Source organism: Schistocerca serialis, chromosome 7 (genome assembly GCF_023864345.2).
Source record: "Schistocerca serialis cubense isolate TAMUIC-IGC-003099 chromosome 7, iqSchSeri2.2, whole genome shotgun sequence".
NCBI classification, from domain to species: domain Eukaryota; kingdom Metazoa; phylum Arthropoda; class Insecta; order Orthoptera; family Acrididae; genus Schistocerca; species Schistocerca serialis.
In genome coordinates this window covers 593,065,933-593,083,365 of record NC_064644.1, presented here as the reverse complement: position 1 = coordinate 593,083,365, position 17,433 = coordinate 593,065,933, and the positions used below count along the sequence as shown (strand labels likewise).

Below are 17,433 nucleotides of genomic sequence, written 5' to 3'. Positions count from 1 at the left end.
GAGGGAGCAATGTCTGGAGAATATGGCGGGTGGGGTAGGACTTCCAATTTTAACGTTTCCAAGTATGTTTTGACCTCTTTTGCAACGTGGGTTTGAGCGTTGTCGTGCTGCAGAATCACTTTATCGTACCTCTCGCTGTATTGCGACCGTTTATCTTTGAACCCTTTGCACTCCGTAAGGCAGACACAGGGCAGCTCCGTGCGCTCTTATTTAAAACGCCGCCGCCTGGGCGGCAGTGCACCGCAGAGATTTGCGTGGATCTCTTTGTGGAAACAATGTGGCCGCTGGCCAACAATTAGGGTATACATTAAAACAAAATGTGTGCTTTCATTCATATATTTATGTAAGCTTTTACAGTGCAAAACTTTCCATTGTGTGGTATTTTTTGAAACACTCTTCAGGGTGGAGAGCTGGGTTTCGTGAGCATGTTTCGCAGTAATACACAGTTTCACGCCTGCCACCTTTCTTTTTATGTTTGAGCACAATGCACAATTCTTATGCTTGTACCCAGGAAGCTTGTTGATAATGTGCAACTTTCCATTCAAGCGTTCCTCATCATCAGAAGTTGAACGACGTCCTCGTTTCTGTCCTTGAATTCTTTCTTCGGCAACTAATCCTCTTATAACACTTTTACGGAATGCTTTGTGAGACAGTATTGTCAAGTTGTTTTTCTCACAGTGGTTCTTGTACAGTAAATAGCTGTTAACAAGTCCTACCTCCAACAGCCAGAAGTATAGTTTTCGCCACCACTTGAGACTTTTCATTAGAAAACCGTAACTGGACATAAAATGGTCAGATCGATCAACTCCACCCATCTTTGAAGTACAATCAATAATCACATTTGGTTTCTTTATTTCTTCCCTTTCCTTTCTGTTTCTCCTTTCTATAAGTGACACTGAGTTATTGGCTTTTGTAGAAAACATGAGAACTGTTTGTTTATCTTGCCATGTGAGAACCATCATTTTGTTGTTGCAGAGGCATTTTATTTTGTGCTTCCTTAGACGCAGAGCTCCTTTCTTGATTGCAGCTGGAAGGTTTTTGCGATTGGCTTGAATCGTTCCTGTGAGATGCATGTTCTGTTTCAACAGCTCATCAGCTAATGCAACACTTGTATAAAAACGGCCAATGTACAAATGATACCCTGATTACCCTGTAGCATTTCTGATATTAGCTAGCAGCTGAAGAACTATTCTCTCAGAAAAATTCAAGTGTGGACAAATCAATGACTCAGTTGTTATAGCGCCAAAATAGGGTATCAAACTGCAGACATAACCATTTGATGAATCCAAAATTACATAAACTCTGAGTCTCCATTTTGTTGGTTTTTGAGGATTGTACATTTTGAATAATACACAACCCTTGAACGATACTGTATATTCATCAGCAGCTAAATACTGATATGGTCAATAAATTTTGTGAAACCTGCCAGACAAGTAATTCAGTACATTTGTCACTTTACTCAGACGTGACTGAACCTGACTGTTGACATGTATAGCACTCGTCGGATTAGAAACATGAAGTGCCCAGAAAATTTGCATAAATCGTCGGCGACTAAAACAGTCTGGAAAGAAGTTGGATGATTGTAACCATTCTCTTGAGAAAAAGTCCTGCAAGTTCTTACAATTTTGTAATGTCATATTCAGTAGCACACCATGGAAGCATTTCATTTCTTCCGTGGTAACATTTCTCCAGTCCCACCATGCAGAATGTTGTGGAAGTGGTGTCACTTTATGTATTTTTGATGTAGCGTACCTATTCGTTTCATCTGATATTTGTTGAAATAGGTTATCCGTAAAAATTAATGGAAAGAATCCGACGGGCGATGATGGAACAGAACTACTTTCTGTTATAAAAACACACTTTGATTCGTCAAAAGGAAAATCTGTGAAGTCAGTGTCAGTGTCGCTCCACATTCGCCACGAATCCTCTGCTGAATCACTAGAAACATGCACATTGTCACTGTTTTCTTCGTCATTGTCACTCGAATTGTTTTGAAACGAATCACTATCATAATCAAAATCATTTTCACTCTCATTTTCACTTAGAGATTGCTCTAAAAGATCTAAAATCTCTTCCTCAGAAAGGACTGTACGTGAAGAACTAGCCATTTCGAGCACGTGGACTTGAACGTAATAATTACAATCTTTGACTTAACACCGTTCTACTGTTCGACACCGAGTTAACACTAGTGTTCCTAGATGGCAGCACACTGCAGCAATAATGCCTAGTAGACTCAAAATACGTCTGAGAGCTTTGAAAAGTTGTGTCGAATGAGGCTCGACATCGGAATGGAAAACAAATTTTGCGATGTCGAGTGGCACTCGACATTGGAGTGGAAAGGGTTAATGCTCTTCTTAAATGCATTAATTGAATTTGATAATGAGAACCTGTGATTGTTTCACTTGGTTTTAACATATCATAATACGCAATGCCAAGCTAGTCCCACCAAATGCAGAGCATGATTTTGGAGCCATGAATATTCGGTTTGGCCGTCAACGTGGAAGCATGGCCGGCATATCCCCATGACTTTTTGCATTTAGGGTTATCGTAATGAACCCATTTTTCATCCCCAGTCACAATGCAATGCAGAAATCCCTTCTGTTTTTGCCTTTGAAGCAACTGTTCGCAAGTACACGAATGCTGTTCAATGTCTCTTGGGTTTCAGCTCAGACGGGACCCAAGTTCCTTCTTTCTGAATCATGCCCATAGCCTTGAGACATTTGGAAATGGCTTGCTGTGTCACTCCCACTAATTGTGCCAATTCTTCTTGAGTTTGACGTGAGTCTTCAATCAGCAATGTCTCCATGCTGGTCTACGACGTTAAAATCACCGATCTTGAAGTGTTGAAACCCCTCACAGCACATTCTTTCACTAATAGCATTCTTACCATACATACTGGAGAGCATTCAATGAGACTCAGCCACTATTTTCTTCATACTGAAACAAAACAGTAACACATCCTGCAAATGATGAGAATTAGGCTCATAAACTGACATTTTCAATCAAGAACAACTTTACGATGCAGACACAAATCGGCTAATGTTTGAATAAGGTTATATTAACTGAAGTGCAAGCTAACTGCCTGATGTCTGCGACCTGTTTCTTTTGACTGCCACCTATCAGCAAATGGTGGAAGCAAAGTTGTACACCTTGTACATTCACATGTTAAATGCTTGCAGCATCGTAATGCAAAATGCTTGCCTTTAAGTTGCAGACAATGTTATTCAACATTTGGCAAGCATTCAGCTACCAGAGCACTGCGATTTTTTTTTTTCTTTTCTTTTTTTTTCTCCATAACTTGAAATAAGAGCTACCAGACAAAAAGTTGAGTGAAACATCAGAAGTACTTCTTAAGGAGGCAAAATAGATCCCATGGTAATGCAAGATGGCAAGTTTTCACCTGTCTTTTAGGAATGACAGCTGTTCTTGGGCAAACTCATTCAACTCAAAGGATATTGACCATATAATGCAGGATACTGTATACCTCATTAGTGAAATACGGTTATTGGGATTTAGTCCATGATTCTTAAATATATTTTTATGGGCCACATTTAGTCTCCCAAAGTAGGGCACACATTTTATAGTCTATGGAGATGGATTATCCAATATTTTTTGTGACAAGAACCAAATTGTTTGAAACCTTCAGTGATAAACTATCTATCAGTAAAGGGTTGCAATCATCTGATTTTTGAAACCATAAAATTTGAAGAATCTAGGTACCCATCTTGACAGCCTTCAACCATGTCTACCATAGCAGAAGATCTTGTGTTAGGCAGAAGATTATGAATAAGAACTCAGTTTCCATTTTTAAGAAACAGCCACACAGTACAAAATATCTGTCAGTTTTTTCCTACCAGTTTTTTCTTCTAATTGTATCATCCTTGTGGAAAATCTGGGATAGAATAACAACAATATGTTGATGAAACAAAGTAATTACAGACATTGGTTGCAAGTGGGCAGTGATTTACATCAATGGGGAAGTTGAAAATTAGTGCCAGACTGGGATTACTCGGGTCTCCTGCTTACTAGGCAGATGCTCTGCCTAGTTTTGCGTGGACTAACTTAGCACGCCTCTCACCACACCCAAATTCTCAACTTATCCACACACTAAGAATGTAGTGCCCCTTGCCCATTATCTTCATTAATCGCAGCGTTTCACTGATTTTCATGAGTTCAAGCCTAATGTGCACTGCACTGCACTGCATTGAAGAGATCATTGACCATCCTCAACACACACACACACACACACACACACACACACACACACACACACACACACACACACACAAACAAACTTCTGGAAAATGACAAACGAACACCAAGAATTGATTGCCCCCAGTAGATGGAAATTTTATTCATACATTCTTGAGGACGTATACAACAAACAATCACACAGACAGAGCCATATGCACATGTGTACAGCCAACAGAGTGTGCATAATGTCAGTGCTAGTACCGTGTATACCCTCCTTTGCAGCAATGCAGGCTGCAGTTCTCCCATGAAGATGATCGGAAAGGTGTTGAACATAGTATTGCAGAATGGCCCGCCATGCAGTTTCTGCATGGTACCTCAGATGGGCCAGAGTTTGTGCCAGACGTGCACACCTCACAAGATGTCATTTCATTCATTTCATCACCTTGTCAGTCCATGAATGGTAGCATGATGGGTTGGATGATGCTTTGCATGTAGTGTGCACCGTTCAATGTTCCCTCAATGATCACCAGAGGAGTATGGCCAGTGTAGTATATTGCTCCCCACAGCATGATTACAGGTGTTGTCTCTTTGTACTTCTGTCATATACACTCGTGATTTGAGCTCTCATCTGCATGACACCACACGCATACGACCATCATTGGCACCAAAGCAGAAGTGACTCTAATCACTGAAGATGACACGTCTCCATTCATTATGCCATAAACGCCTATCGTGACACCACTGGAGGCAGGCTGAACGATGTTGCGGTGTGAGTGGAAAATGCCTTAATGGTGTGCGGAACCATAGCCCTGCTTGATGGAGACTGTTGCGAACGGTTCTCGCTATACCCCTGGAGCAACAGTGTCCCTAAGTTGTTGTGAAGTGACAGTGTGGTACAGTACGGCACTTCATAGTATGCGACAGTCTCAGCATGCATCTGCGAGTTTCCACTGTCTGGACCCAGGTGGATGGGCATGTGTACCTTCCGCTGACCACTGGCAACAACATCGATGCACTGTGGAGACCTCAAGCCCCATGCATTGCGCACTTCTGCAGTACATCACCTGCCTTCTTGCAGGCCCACTATACGCCCTCGCTCAAACTCCATCAGTTGCACAAATGGTTCATGTACACACCGTCGCAGCATGCTAACAATGTTGCAGACACAGACAGAGCTCTGTATGCCATGGGAAACTGGCTGCCACTGGCTCTGGTGGTGTGTTGGCAGCACCGTATGTTTGATCATTGCGTGCACCGCCACCTTATAGTGTCCAGTGTAAGTATGGTGAGTCTTATTCACTTGCATCAACGTGTTCATTTTTTGATGACTCAGTGGTCAGAAAACTGAGGTGTGTTTGTTTGTCTGTTTGAACACACTAATCACAGGAAGTCCAGGTTAGGATATTAACTATTATGGAAAGGATAGATTGCTACTCACCATAATGGTGACACAATGAGTTGCAGACAGGCACAACAAAAAGCATGTTACACACTTGGCTTTCTTCAGAAAAGAAAGGAAGACACATTCACACAAGCAGGCACACCTCATGTACACGACTGCTGCCTATGGCTGCTTTAGTCAGACCGCCAGTGTGGAACAGTCTTTTCATTGTGCTTGTCTGCAACTCAATATGTCATCTGTACAATGAGTAGCAAATTTACCTTTTTCACAGATGCTAATTTCCAAACCACTAGAGTAATTTTTATGCAGTTTCCACAAGTAACTTGAGCACAGTTTGGGGCAACATATATGCTTTATTTCATTAAAATCAGATCATGAAAAAAAAAAAAACATAGAAAAAGTAGATATTCCGATTTAAAGTTTTACAATTCTAAGATTAGTAGTTTGGATGTTTACCTTAGTGATGGTGCTGTTAGTTTTTTTCACCTCAGTGACAGAAGTATTTTCAGGAGTTTACATTAGTGACAGAATGAAATGCTACAATCTCATCTTTACGAATACTAACAGACATTGAATTTACTTGATTAGGGTATATGGATTTACTGATTTTGCTTTGTGCATTAAAAACTTAATGAAACTGCTTTGCTTCTTTTGAAAGGTTTCATTTATATTTCACTTCTCAGCTAGGGAAAACACATTCATTGACTCAGCGATCCTACAAAGGTTCTGATTTTACCAGCTGGGGCAGAAAACCTTAAAAAGTGACATATGCATAGGCCATTCTCTAAATGCCATTGTGAAGCATGAGTGTATAGCTATTTACAAAATATTATGAATATTCTGTTGTATTAGTCATGAATTCCTAGAACTGATCCTAAGCTTCTCTCCCTCTTTCAAGATCTACAAACTTTTTACTGCGGCTGTCATATCACTGCTGCCTTAAAAATATGTCTACTCCAGAACCTTCAATGTTAGACTCACCAAATACCTGTCTCCTGACACATGATGCTCTCCCTGATTCTCCTTCTGATTTCACACCAAAACTTTCTTATTCCCTTCAGAACTTCACTATTTAAACACTCTACATATGTCAGTTACCAAAAAGTCATTACTATTACTACTTCTCATTAAATATACTGGGTGATCAAAAAGTCAGTATAAAACTGAAAACTGAATAAATCACGGAATAATGTAGATAGAGAGGTACAAATTGACACACATGCTTGGAAGGACATGGGGTTTTACTAGTACCAAAAAAATACAAAAGTTCAAAAAATGTCCAACAGATGGTGCTTCATCTGATCAGAATAGCAATAATTAGCATAACAAGGTAAGACAAAGCAAAGATGATGTTCTTTACAGGAAATGCTCAATATGTCCACCATCATTCCTCAACAATAGCTGTAGTTGAGGAATAATGTTGTGAACAGTGCTGTAAAGTATGTCCGGAGTTATGGTGAGGCATTGGTGTTGGGTGTTGTATTTCAGCATCCCTAGAGATGTCGGTCGATCACGATACACTTGCGACTTCAGGTAACCCCAAAGCCAATAATCGCACCGACTGAGGTCTGGGGACCTGGGAGGCCAAGCATGACAAAAGTGGTAGCTGAGCACACAATCATCACCAAATGGCGCGTGCAAGAGATCTTTCACGCGTCTAGCAATATGGGATGGAGTGCCATCCTGCATAAACATTGTACGTCTCAGCAGGTGTTTATCAGCCAGGCTGGGTATGATGCGATTCTGTAACATATCGGCGTACCTCTCACCCATCACAGTAGCAGTTACGGTACAAAACCAGAATCACGCATTTCCTCGAAGAAAAAAGGCCCGATAACAGTAGATGTGGTAAATCCAACCCATACCGTGACTTTCTCGTCGTGCAATGGAGTTTCCACGACAGTTCTACGATTTTCGCTAGCCCAAATTCTGCAGTTGTGGGCATTGACAGACCCTCGGAGCATGAAATGAGCTTTGTCAGTCCACACCGCCATCTTCCGCCATCTTTTGAAATGTCTACACTGCAAATGCCCTCTGCTTCACTAAATTGCCAGGTAACAGTTCATGATGCCGATGGATTTTGTACTGATAGCATAGGAGGGTATGCCTAAGTGCCAACCAAACAGTAGTGTATGGAATGCCGGTGCGATGTGCGACTGTACGAGCACTGACTTCCCCGTGCATAGACGAACCCGCTACAGTCTCCATTTCTTCCTGAATTGTCTCAGCAGCATTACGCCTTGTGCTCGGTCGGCCACTACGGGGTCTATCGTCTAAACAACCCGTGGCTTTGAACTTCGAAATCGTTCTCGCTACAGCTGCATTTGTCAATGGACCTTTACCCGTTCGAATCCCCTTCCTATGCCGATAGGATCGTAACGCTGAACTAGCACATTCCCCATTCTGATAATACACCTTCACTAAAAGCGCCTTTTCAGGTAATATCAACATGCTGTGACTGCTGGCGCATCTGATTCTCTCTCTCATTACAGCTCCTTTTATACCCGATTGTCATGAGCAGTCACTGACATTTTGCTGACCAGCGCCATCTGTTGGACATTTTGTGAACTTGCTTTTTTTTCCCCCCTAATCAAACCCAATGTCATTCCAAGCATGTGTGTCAATTTTTACCTCTCTATCTACATTACTCCATGGTTTATTAAGTTTTCAAATTTATACTGACTTTTTGATCACCCATTAGATAATGTATTGCATAAAATGACTATACCAGATGTAACTACATTCCATTTATAGATGTTGAAGACTTGTAGTTGGCGCCAAGATGGTTAAATTTAGCATAGGAACTCATATCTAGAGAACTGCTGTTTAACTGTACATGCAAAATGTCACAAACACATGTTCAGATCTTTTGCGGCACTGACTAGACCATTATGTATGTCATTTATTGATCATCTGACGTTCCATGTCCAGCACACCTTTGTTTACATTTGTGATCTGACCTGAGAGGAGTCTACTTGCTATTGTGCTTGTAGTCTTCCTCATACTGTATGACAGCACAGCAGTAATCATTTGTTGAAGTACAGATTACAAGCTGTTCATACAAATCACTGTTAGTGTGTTGCTGTTGACCATGGTGAATTACATATCTGCAGAATATGCTGATATGATGTTATCGTAAGGTGAAGCTCAGTGCAATGAGGGGGCTGCTTGCCAATTATATGCATAGCATTTTCCACATCACCAGGCACCTTTGAACTCATTCTTTGCTACAGTGTAACAGCAGGCCTCAGAAATGGGTGCATTCACCACCAGCAGGGCCAACTATGGTGCTCCACACACCTGAGTTTGAAGGGGTTGTGCTCTATGCTGTGGTGGAGGACCTGATGACTACGACAAGAAACGTAGCAGGTAGACTGAATGTGGATCATCAAATTGTTTGGTGCATTTATGCATGAGCACCAGCACCCAACCCTAGAATGTAAAGGCAATGCAGCCACGGGATTTTGCTTCATGAGCCAATTTCTGCAGGTCGTTCTTGCAACACTGTGTGACGAACCTGACTTCCGATGGGGGATCTTTTTCACAGATGAAGCCAAGTTCACCAGGGAAGGTATTCTCACTTCCCACAACAGTTGTGTGGGCTGATAAAAACATGTGTGTTGTGTGCCTGAATGGGTTTCAGGAACAATGCGATCTGACATTCGGGCAGGGTTCCTGGATGGACACATGACTGGACCATACCTTCCTCCACCATATCTCACTAGTGCCATGTACTTGCGGTTCCTTGATGGTGTATTACATGGAATCCAAGAAGATGTTCTACTGCATGGACATCAAAGCGTGTGATTCCAGCATGAATGCGCACCACCTCATTTTTCATAAGCTGTCTGAGATCATTTGGAACAACAATTTGGGCAACAGTAGATAGGTTCTGGTGGCCTGATTGCTTGGCCTAGACATTTGCCCTTCTTGAACCTGCTAGACTAACCTAAATCCTTGATTTATGAACCTCTGTGGCATTTGTGGAAGACAGTGGGCACGAGTTATGACTGTGGTGGATGCTGGAGGACCAGTGACCGGTGACTGCGTGTACCAGTAGACGGTACAGATGTACCATATCTGTGCTGCTGATGGTGGTCATCGCATCGAGCCCTATTGGTCAGTGGATCCAGATGACAAGCAACAGGAGTAAGAGAGCAACGTGTGTTGTGGTACTGTGCACGGAGCAGGAAATTGTACTTTTCTGGACATGAGCTCCTATGCTGAACTTAACAGTCTTGGTCCTCACTACATGTCCTTAAGTTACACACTATTTAAAAGTTGTATTGGCATTCAAATGACATTTATAAACATAACTGTTACTACTAAACAACTGATCCATAACAGTTATTTATAGGTAGTTATCAGTGAGGAGAGTATTTTTACCTGCTTCTGCTGGACGAAAGCCAGGGATTTTAGAGAGTGCATTAAAAATAGCAGCAACTACAGCTGGTCCTCCATGTACTTGCAACTCACAAGAGTCTTCACCTGTGAAGCTTCGTGGTCCTTCGAACAGAGAGATATATCAGATTAACGATGAGCTCAACTGAACATATTACGACAACAATAATAAGGAGACACTGCAATGAATGTTAATGTCTGAAACAATGAGTGAGAGACAACACAAACCAGTAAAACTTAAAGAATAGAATCAGTATTTATCATTACACTGAGCTGTCAGCATTTTACTGTTGACAGTGATTCAAGACCACTACAAAAGTGAGATTTGGATGGAAGCTATTGCTTTGCGTGTAATAGGTGATGCTGTCAAAGCATCTGTATACTGCATATATAAATTGGGTTCACAAGGGGTTGAGTTGAGTTGTTTGGGGGAAGAGACCAGACAGCGAGGTCATCGGTCTCATCAGATCAGGGAAGGATGGGGAAGGAAGTCGGCCGTGCCCTTTCAAAGGAACCATCCCGGCATTTGCCTGGAGCGATTTTAGGGAAATCACGGAAAACCTAAATCAGGATGGCCGGACGTGGGATTGAACCATCGTCCTCCCGAATGCGAGTCCAGTGTGCGGTTCACAAGGGGCAGACCTACCCGCTGCTGAGGTCAAGATACCCGAGTCTCTCAGACAGTACGCGCAATGCTTGTGCTGAGGGATTTCTGCCCCCACTTTTGACTACTTGTCACCAAATATGGTTAAATGTTACCTCTCAAACATATATCTACAGTTAGTTTATGCCTCTTGCTATCACATGTGAGATAAGGTTGTCTACAGACAACTTCAGATACAAATGTTGTTTGAGCTGCTCAGGGGCTTCATTAGAGACCCAAACAGTGCTTGGATACCATTTGATCAAGACATCTCAAATGATTATCCCAGTGCTTGCATGCTGTCCTGTTGCACTTGCATTGGTGAGATTTCTCTCACTGCATTTAATTAGTTACTGCCCAGGATATGCACATGTTACCAATACCAAATGTCTTTACTGTCAATGTACATCTGTTACTTATATGTATGGGATTCTGGAGTCTACAGATAATTTTAATAGTAAATACTGTGTGATCTGCCCAGAGCATTTGTTGCAGCAGCTAAAGGCACTAGGTTACTTGTGAACGCTACAACATGAGTGGCCCAACAACTCAAGCAACTGCCCTATTGTTCACATTGAGAGAGAAGATAGCTGGGATACCCAAGCTGACTGAATGATATCAATTAACCATTAACTTACCAAACTACAATGGAAAGCCAGTCACACTCAGAGGTAGCTAAGTGGTTAACACATATCCATACGTAGTGATGTACCTCCACTCACGAAAAGCACGACTTCAGAGATCGTGCATTCATAAAGTTCATACGCCCACTTATAGAGGCACCCTGGGTTGGCCCCCTGGCACACTCTGGTGAACTGCCAAGGTAATAGTATTATTTAAGCAATCACAAATGAGTGCTTAGCCAATTCTTTAACCAGTATTAATGTTGTCCAGTCAATTTGTTCAGTGTTACACACAACCTGTATCTTACGTGTTGCTCTATAAATTAATACATTCCATAAATCATGTTTGTTCTTGCTGTAGCAAACTTGGTGAGGAGTGAGGTGTACGTTTTCTCCACGTGTTACCATGTGAGTGCTAAGTTACCCAACAAATATCTTAATGGAAGAAGTGCTCTAACTTATCATTGCCCAGCAGCAAGCTTTCACGGAACAATGGGAGATTCTCACCAATGCTCTCAGTCAGGTGGCCTTTGTGTGTTCAAGGCAGGTTACTCTCCCTTCAGTGTACCTGCCATCCTTTCTGGCATGTGATGAATCTGCTGAAGATTGGGGCTCCTACAGTTACGCCATCATTTCCAGATTTTTCGTGTGGGCAGTGCAAATCTATGTCAGCTTTCTTTCTTTCCTGGCTTTTGCTGCACATTTATCAGCTGTTGTGCCAACTTGCGCCTTTGCAAGACCTGACCAGCTTATCATTTGATGAAATGCCAAAGCTACTCTGAACCTATTACTGTGATAGAAAACAGCATTCTGAAAAGCGTAGAATTTTACCACTGCCAGAAACACCCAAACCATCTTACAAAGATTGGGCTACAGAATTACATAGGTTGAGCCGTTGTACTCATCACAAATTCCATGCTGATCACATGGTGTGCGATTATGTTATTCATTTGGCCCCAGATAGGGAAGTATGCAAAAATGCATTTCAATCTGAGAATCAAATGCTTATGGAAGAGCTTAATGTAGCACAGTCCTTTGAAGTGTCATGGGCCATGGGCAATCAGATTGCTTCGTGGAGAGAGATATTGGAAGCTGCTCAGTTGATCCATGATAGGAACACTGCACCTGTTCAGGATGATGGGAAAGCCATCACAGCAGTACAACCTTTGACTCAACATCACATGGGGCAACATTGGTTATGGCCACACCAGCAACAGGCTGCATCACAACAGTGGCTGCATGCCCTCCCTTCTGTCTTGCCCATACTGCTTTGTCCAACATGAGCGCACTGCTTGCCCTAAGTTTGGGTTGTTTGCAACAAGTGTCAAGAGAAAGGCCACACTGCATCACTGTGTAACATCTCTTCAAACATGGTGGACACAGTAGCACTGATGGACACAAACTCTACAATGACTGTCTCCTGGAACAAATTGTTTATTGACTTGGCTGTGTTTCATAAACTGCTAAAAATGCAAGTGGACACAATAGCTGCAGTGACATTAATAAACGCACAAATGTACATGGACTTGGGCTCCTCTCCTCTCCCATGGGTTTCATGGAAGTTGGTTAGCTACAATAAGCAGCAGGTTCCAATCCTAGGTCGGTTCTCCACTCCTGTCTCTTACAAATCTGTTGTTCACTTTCTCACCTTCCTTGTTGTGGATCATTCCCATACCGCAGACCTGTTCAGGTGTAATGCTTTCGGTTTCTCCATTGCTGAAGAAATAAAATTCGTACCATATCAAGTTCCATATCAGCAACTGGAGTCCCTCTGCCCTTAGTTTTCATCTCTGTTTTCCCCTGTGATCAGTTGTGCTACTGTTTTTCAGGCCCACATTACAATAAAAGGATCTGCCTGCCCCATTTTTTTTCGGGCGTGTTGTGCTGCGTGACTCTTTCAAGATTGAATTAGACTGTCTGACATCGCTCGATGTCATTCGGCCTATTTTTTTCAGTGAATGGCCTACACCACTGGTCATCATTAAGAAGCCAATGGGTAATCTGTGATGACTTCAGTGTCATGATTAATGCACAGTCCATGATAGATACATACCCTTTGCCCTGCCCTGATGAGCTGCTCACAAAATTATCGAGTGGCCACTGCTTGTCCAAGATTAATTTGTCAGGAGTGTACCTCCACCTCCTCTTTATCTAGGCATGTCCTCACTGTCAGTACAAGTTCTGGCCTATACCCATATCAACACTAGATCGCCCACAACATTTCAGCGTTTTTTAGAGCAGCTGACAGCCTCTGTGCCTGGTTGCATCAATTACCTTGACAATATCACTGTTACAGGTTCTTGCACCAAAAAGCACCTTAGAAATCTCTGTTGTTGTTTTCTGCTTTGCAGTCTGTGCGTCCCAAGTGCAATCTTGCCGAATCTGTTTTTTCAGTCGTCAATTGAGTATCTAGGTTTTGAGTTTTCTCACACAAGAGTCAAGCTATTGCATCACCATATTGATGCAATTGTGGCTTTGCCATGGCCAACCTACTTTAAGGAAATGAAGTCGTTTCTAGTGAAGTTGCGTACTACCATAAGCTTTTTCCCAACGCATCCACCGTTAATCGGTCCCTGCACGCAGTTTTGCACAAAACTGTGCCTTTTTCTTGTCCACAGCTTCCATTAAATCTAAGCTTCAATCGGCCTGTGACCAGCCACTTTTCAGTCATGTCAGCGTCTCCTGTTGGCTACAGATCCCTCTCAGCACAGTCTTGGCACAGTATTGGCGCACAAATACATGGACAGGTCTGACAACCCACTGCTTATGCTTCTAACACTTTAACTCCCACTCAGCAGCAGCATTCTCAGACTGACAAGGAGGCTTTAGCAATTGTGTTGACCCTCAAGAAATTTCACATCTTTTTATGTGGTTCCATTTAATTATGGATCACAAGCTGTTGGTTGCTCTTTTCAACTCTTCGGCTTGCGTACTGGGCAAGGCAGCACATTGATTGCAGTGGTGGGCTCTCTTCCTCTCCTGTTACCATTATCGGATCTATTACTGGCTGATGCCGAACATGCCAACACCCATGTCTTATTTCATTTTCCAATAGGCTCGGACCTGGTATTCAATCAGGATGAATTGCTTTGTTTCTATTCAGATATTGAGAACCAGAACACAGTCAAACCAGAACACAGGCAATGGTTTTCCTATCACTAGCGCCATGATAGCATCGGCCTTTGCCACGGTTCCTGTACTTAGTTGGGTCCTCTCTACTGTGCACCACGATTGGCCGCAAAAACACCTGGTAAGTGCCTCGGATGCATTGCGTAATTATTTCTCCCTCCAGCACTGCCTTTTTGTGTTTCATGGAATTCTTTTGCTGTGCTCTTCCTAAATCAGTAACAGATCATAGTAGTGGCTGCCTATTCCTAGTTTCCCTACGTGGTGCATGTCCATCCACGTCTCGTCTGTAGCAGCTGCTATTTTGGCCCTGTCTACAATTTTTGCAGTTGTATCTTTTTGCCAGGCTGGTGGTGTTCACCATCTCACAGCTTCCCCGTTTCATCACCAATCTAATGCTGAGGACGACCACATGGTTTGACTGTTTAAAACTCAGATGTGGAAGTATGTACCCGGCGAGTTTGTATCATTTCACTCTGGTGGGGAACAAGAGCCTGGTGAACATGCCACACGAATGCCAACCACAAACCCTCATCCACCTACTGCATCTGATGCTGTGCCCGTTGGCGTCGCTGGCTCCCCGTCGGTTCCACCCAGGTGCGCCTGTCTGGGCTTGAGTTTTCAGCCACCAAACTGGGTTCCTGCCATCACTGAGCATTGTACACACTCCTGACAGGCAGACATCCCATCACTTCGACCAGCTGCAGATGTGTACGGTGGGGTCTGCTCTGGAGGGCCCACCGCCTCCCCTGCCTCCACCAATGTCTGTTCCTGTGTCATAGATGGTCCAGTTCGTGCCATAGCAGGGATCATTGCCTGGCAGATGACTCTCTAGAGCTCCTGCCTCTGCCCCCACTCCTTGGCCGCCATCACCTGTGCAGCCCCCACTGCACCTGACACTGCCGTCACCTCCATTGCTGGTCCTGTGTGGCCATCGTCTTTGATGCTCCCGCTGACACCTCTGGTGCTGACCGCTATGTAGATACCGTCCCCTACAGCCTCTCATGAGGGAGGGGGGGGGGTGGAGTGCCAAATCATACCCTCATCACTTTCAGCCCTATCGCCAGGGCCTACACACCACATGCTGCAGCAGCTGCCATCATCGGATGATAAAATAAACGTCAGTGCCATCATTGGTGTTTTCCATGATCTTTAATCTCAGTACCTTGTGAGATAATTGTTCCCCCCCCCCCAATGATACTGGAGCTTTTTGGGTAGCAATGCTTTTTTTCTTACCTGTACATTATCTGTACCATGTATTTTCCTGTGCCTAGTGTTTTTATGTATGTATGTGTTTTTCCCACCCCCTAGAAGGCATGAGTGATGTATCTTCACTCATGACGTGCATGATTTCAGAGACTGCATATCCATACAGTTCACAGGTTTGCTAATAGAAGCCACCAGGGTCAGCCCCTAGGCATGTTCTAGTGCGCCAAGAAAAGAGTATTATTTAAGCGATTGCAAACGAATGCTCGGCTTATTCTTTAACCTGTATTACTGTTGTCCAGTCAATGTGTTCAGTGCTATGCAGAACCAATTCAAAGTTTTTGAAAGATATTAGATCTTCTGACAATACAGCAGCTAAATGGTCTACAGATTTTTGATGTTCACATTAGTGTTCATTTGCTAGAAATAATTCTGTCAATTTCTCAATATTTTGGATGATAATCAGTTTTTGGAAAAACAATGATTAATCATATGATGCAGTGCCGTTACAAGCATGTTTGATGTGTCTTCTTAAAATATACATCTTTTTATGTGTATAAACTTTAGTTTTTATTTATTTTAGTAAAGCGATGCAGTCATATATGCAGAATATTTTCTTTTCGTCTACTGTTCCATTTTTATCCTAATTTTTCGCAAATGTCCCTTTTTTTCATGTGGAAAATCTGGTCACCCTATTATATACTCAATTTAGAAGTCTCCTTAAATGTCACAGGCAAGCAATGTGGTCAGAAGTATGTGTAACAGTCAGTGCAATGCACTGCAGGATGGAATGTTTGCATAGAGTATACTAATGCATATAGTGGTATACTGAGCAATGGAGGATTGTTAGTTTAACGGACAATATCTTCCTACTCCCACACACACATCTCATATGGATTCACAATGATACAGCAGGAAAGTTCGCTTATAAATGATGAAAAGAAAATTCTTTGATTACCTGGAAACCATATGACAAGACCTCTGTCGAGCATTTCCTTTGTCACTGGATCCCAAATTTTTCGGAGTGTTGCAAGACGAGGTTTTGGATCCGAAAGACCAGCCATTTTGTGGCAAACTTCTTTTGCCTTGGGTCCTGACACACGCACTACAGCTACTCCACATTTCCCATGACCTGGGAAAAGAACAGTTTCAGTTGTAAAGATATAATAATGAGGATTAATAACAAAGAAAGATGTGCTCCTATCTAACTGGCAATTCAGCATTATAGCTAGACACACACAATGCTGGTAACTCAGTGTTAACTATAGGCCTGTAATATAAAAATGTGACTACGAAGTTTTATATAAAAACAAAGATGAGGTGACTTACCGAACAAAAGCGCTGGCAGGTCGATAGACACACAAACAAACACAAACATACACACAAAATTCAAGCTTTCGCAACAAACTGTTGCCTCATCAGGAAAGAGGGAAGGAGAGGGGAAGACGAAAGGAAGTGGGTTTTAAGGGAGAGGGTAAGGAGTCATTCCAATCCCGGGAGCGGAAAGACTTACCTTAGGGGGAAAAAAGGACAGGTATACACTCGCACACACGCACATATCCATCCACACATACAGACACCATGTGTATGTGTGGATGGATATGTGCGTGTGTGCGAGTGTATACCTGTCCTTTTTTCCCCCTAAGGTAAGTCTTTCCGCTCCCGGGATTGGAATGACTCCTTACCCTCTCCCTTAAAACCCACTTCCTTTCGTCTTCCCCTCTCCTTCCCTCTTTCCTGATGAGGCAACAGTTTGTTGTGAAAGCTTGAATTTTGTGTGTATGTTTGTGTTTGTTTGTGTGTCTATCGACCTGCCAGCGCTTTTGTTCGGTAAGTCA

The 17,433-nt window shown here is 42.7% G+C and overlaps 1 protein-coding gene across 3 annotated transcripts in view; it reads right to left on the bottom strand.

The window, feature by feature from the left end:
* LOC126412573 (tRNA modification GTPase GTPBP3, mitochondrial) overlaps positions 1–17,433 on the bottom strand; it is a 143,122-nt gene that overhangs the window by 104,579 nt on the left and 21,110 nt on the right. For all 3 annotated transcript variants that reach the window (XM_050082220.1, XM_050082218.1, XM_050082219.1), the window contains exons 2-3: positions 16,554–16,727; positions 9,983–10,102 (exon numbers count right to left, since the gene is read on the bottom strand). In XM_050082220.1, the coding sequence (XP_049938177.1) occupies positions 9,983–10,102; positions 16,554–16,659 (226 nt within the window). In that variant the 5' untranslated portion in view covers positions 16,660–16,727. The remainder of the gene's footprint in view (positions 1–9,982; positions 10,103–16,553; positions 16,728–17,433) is intronic.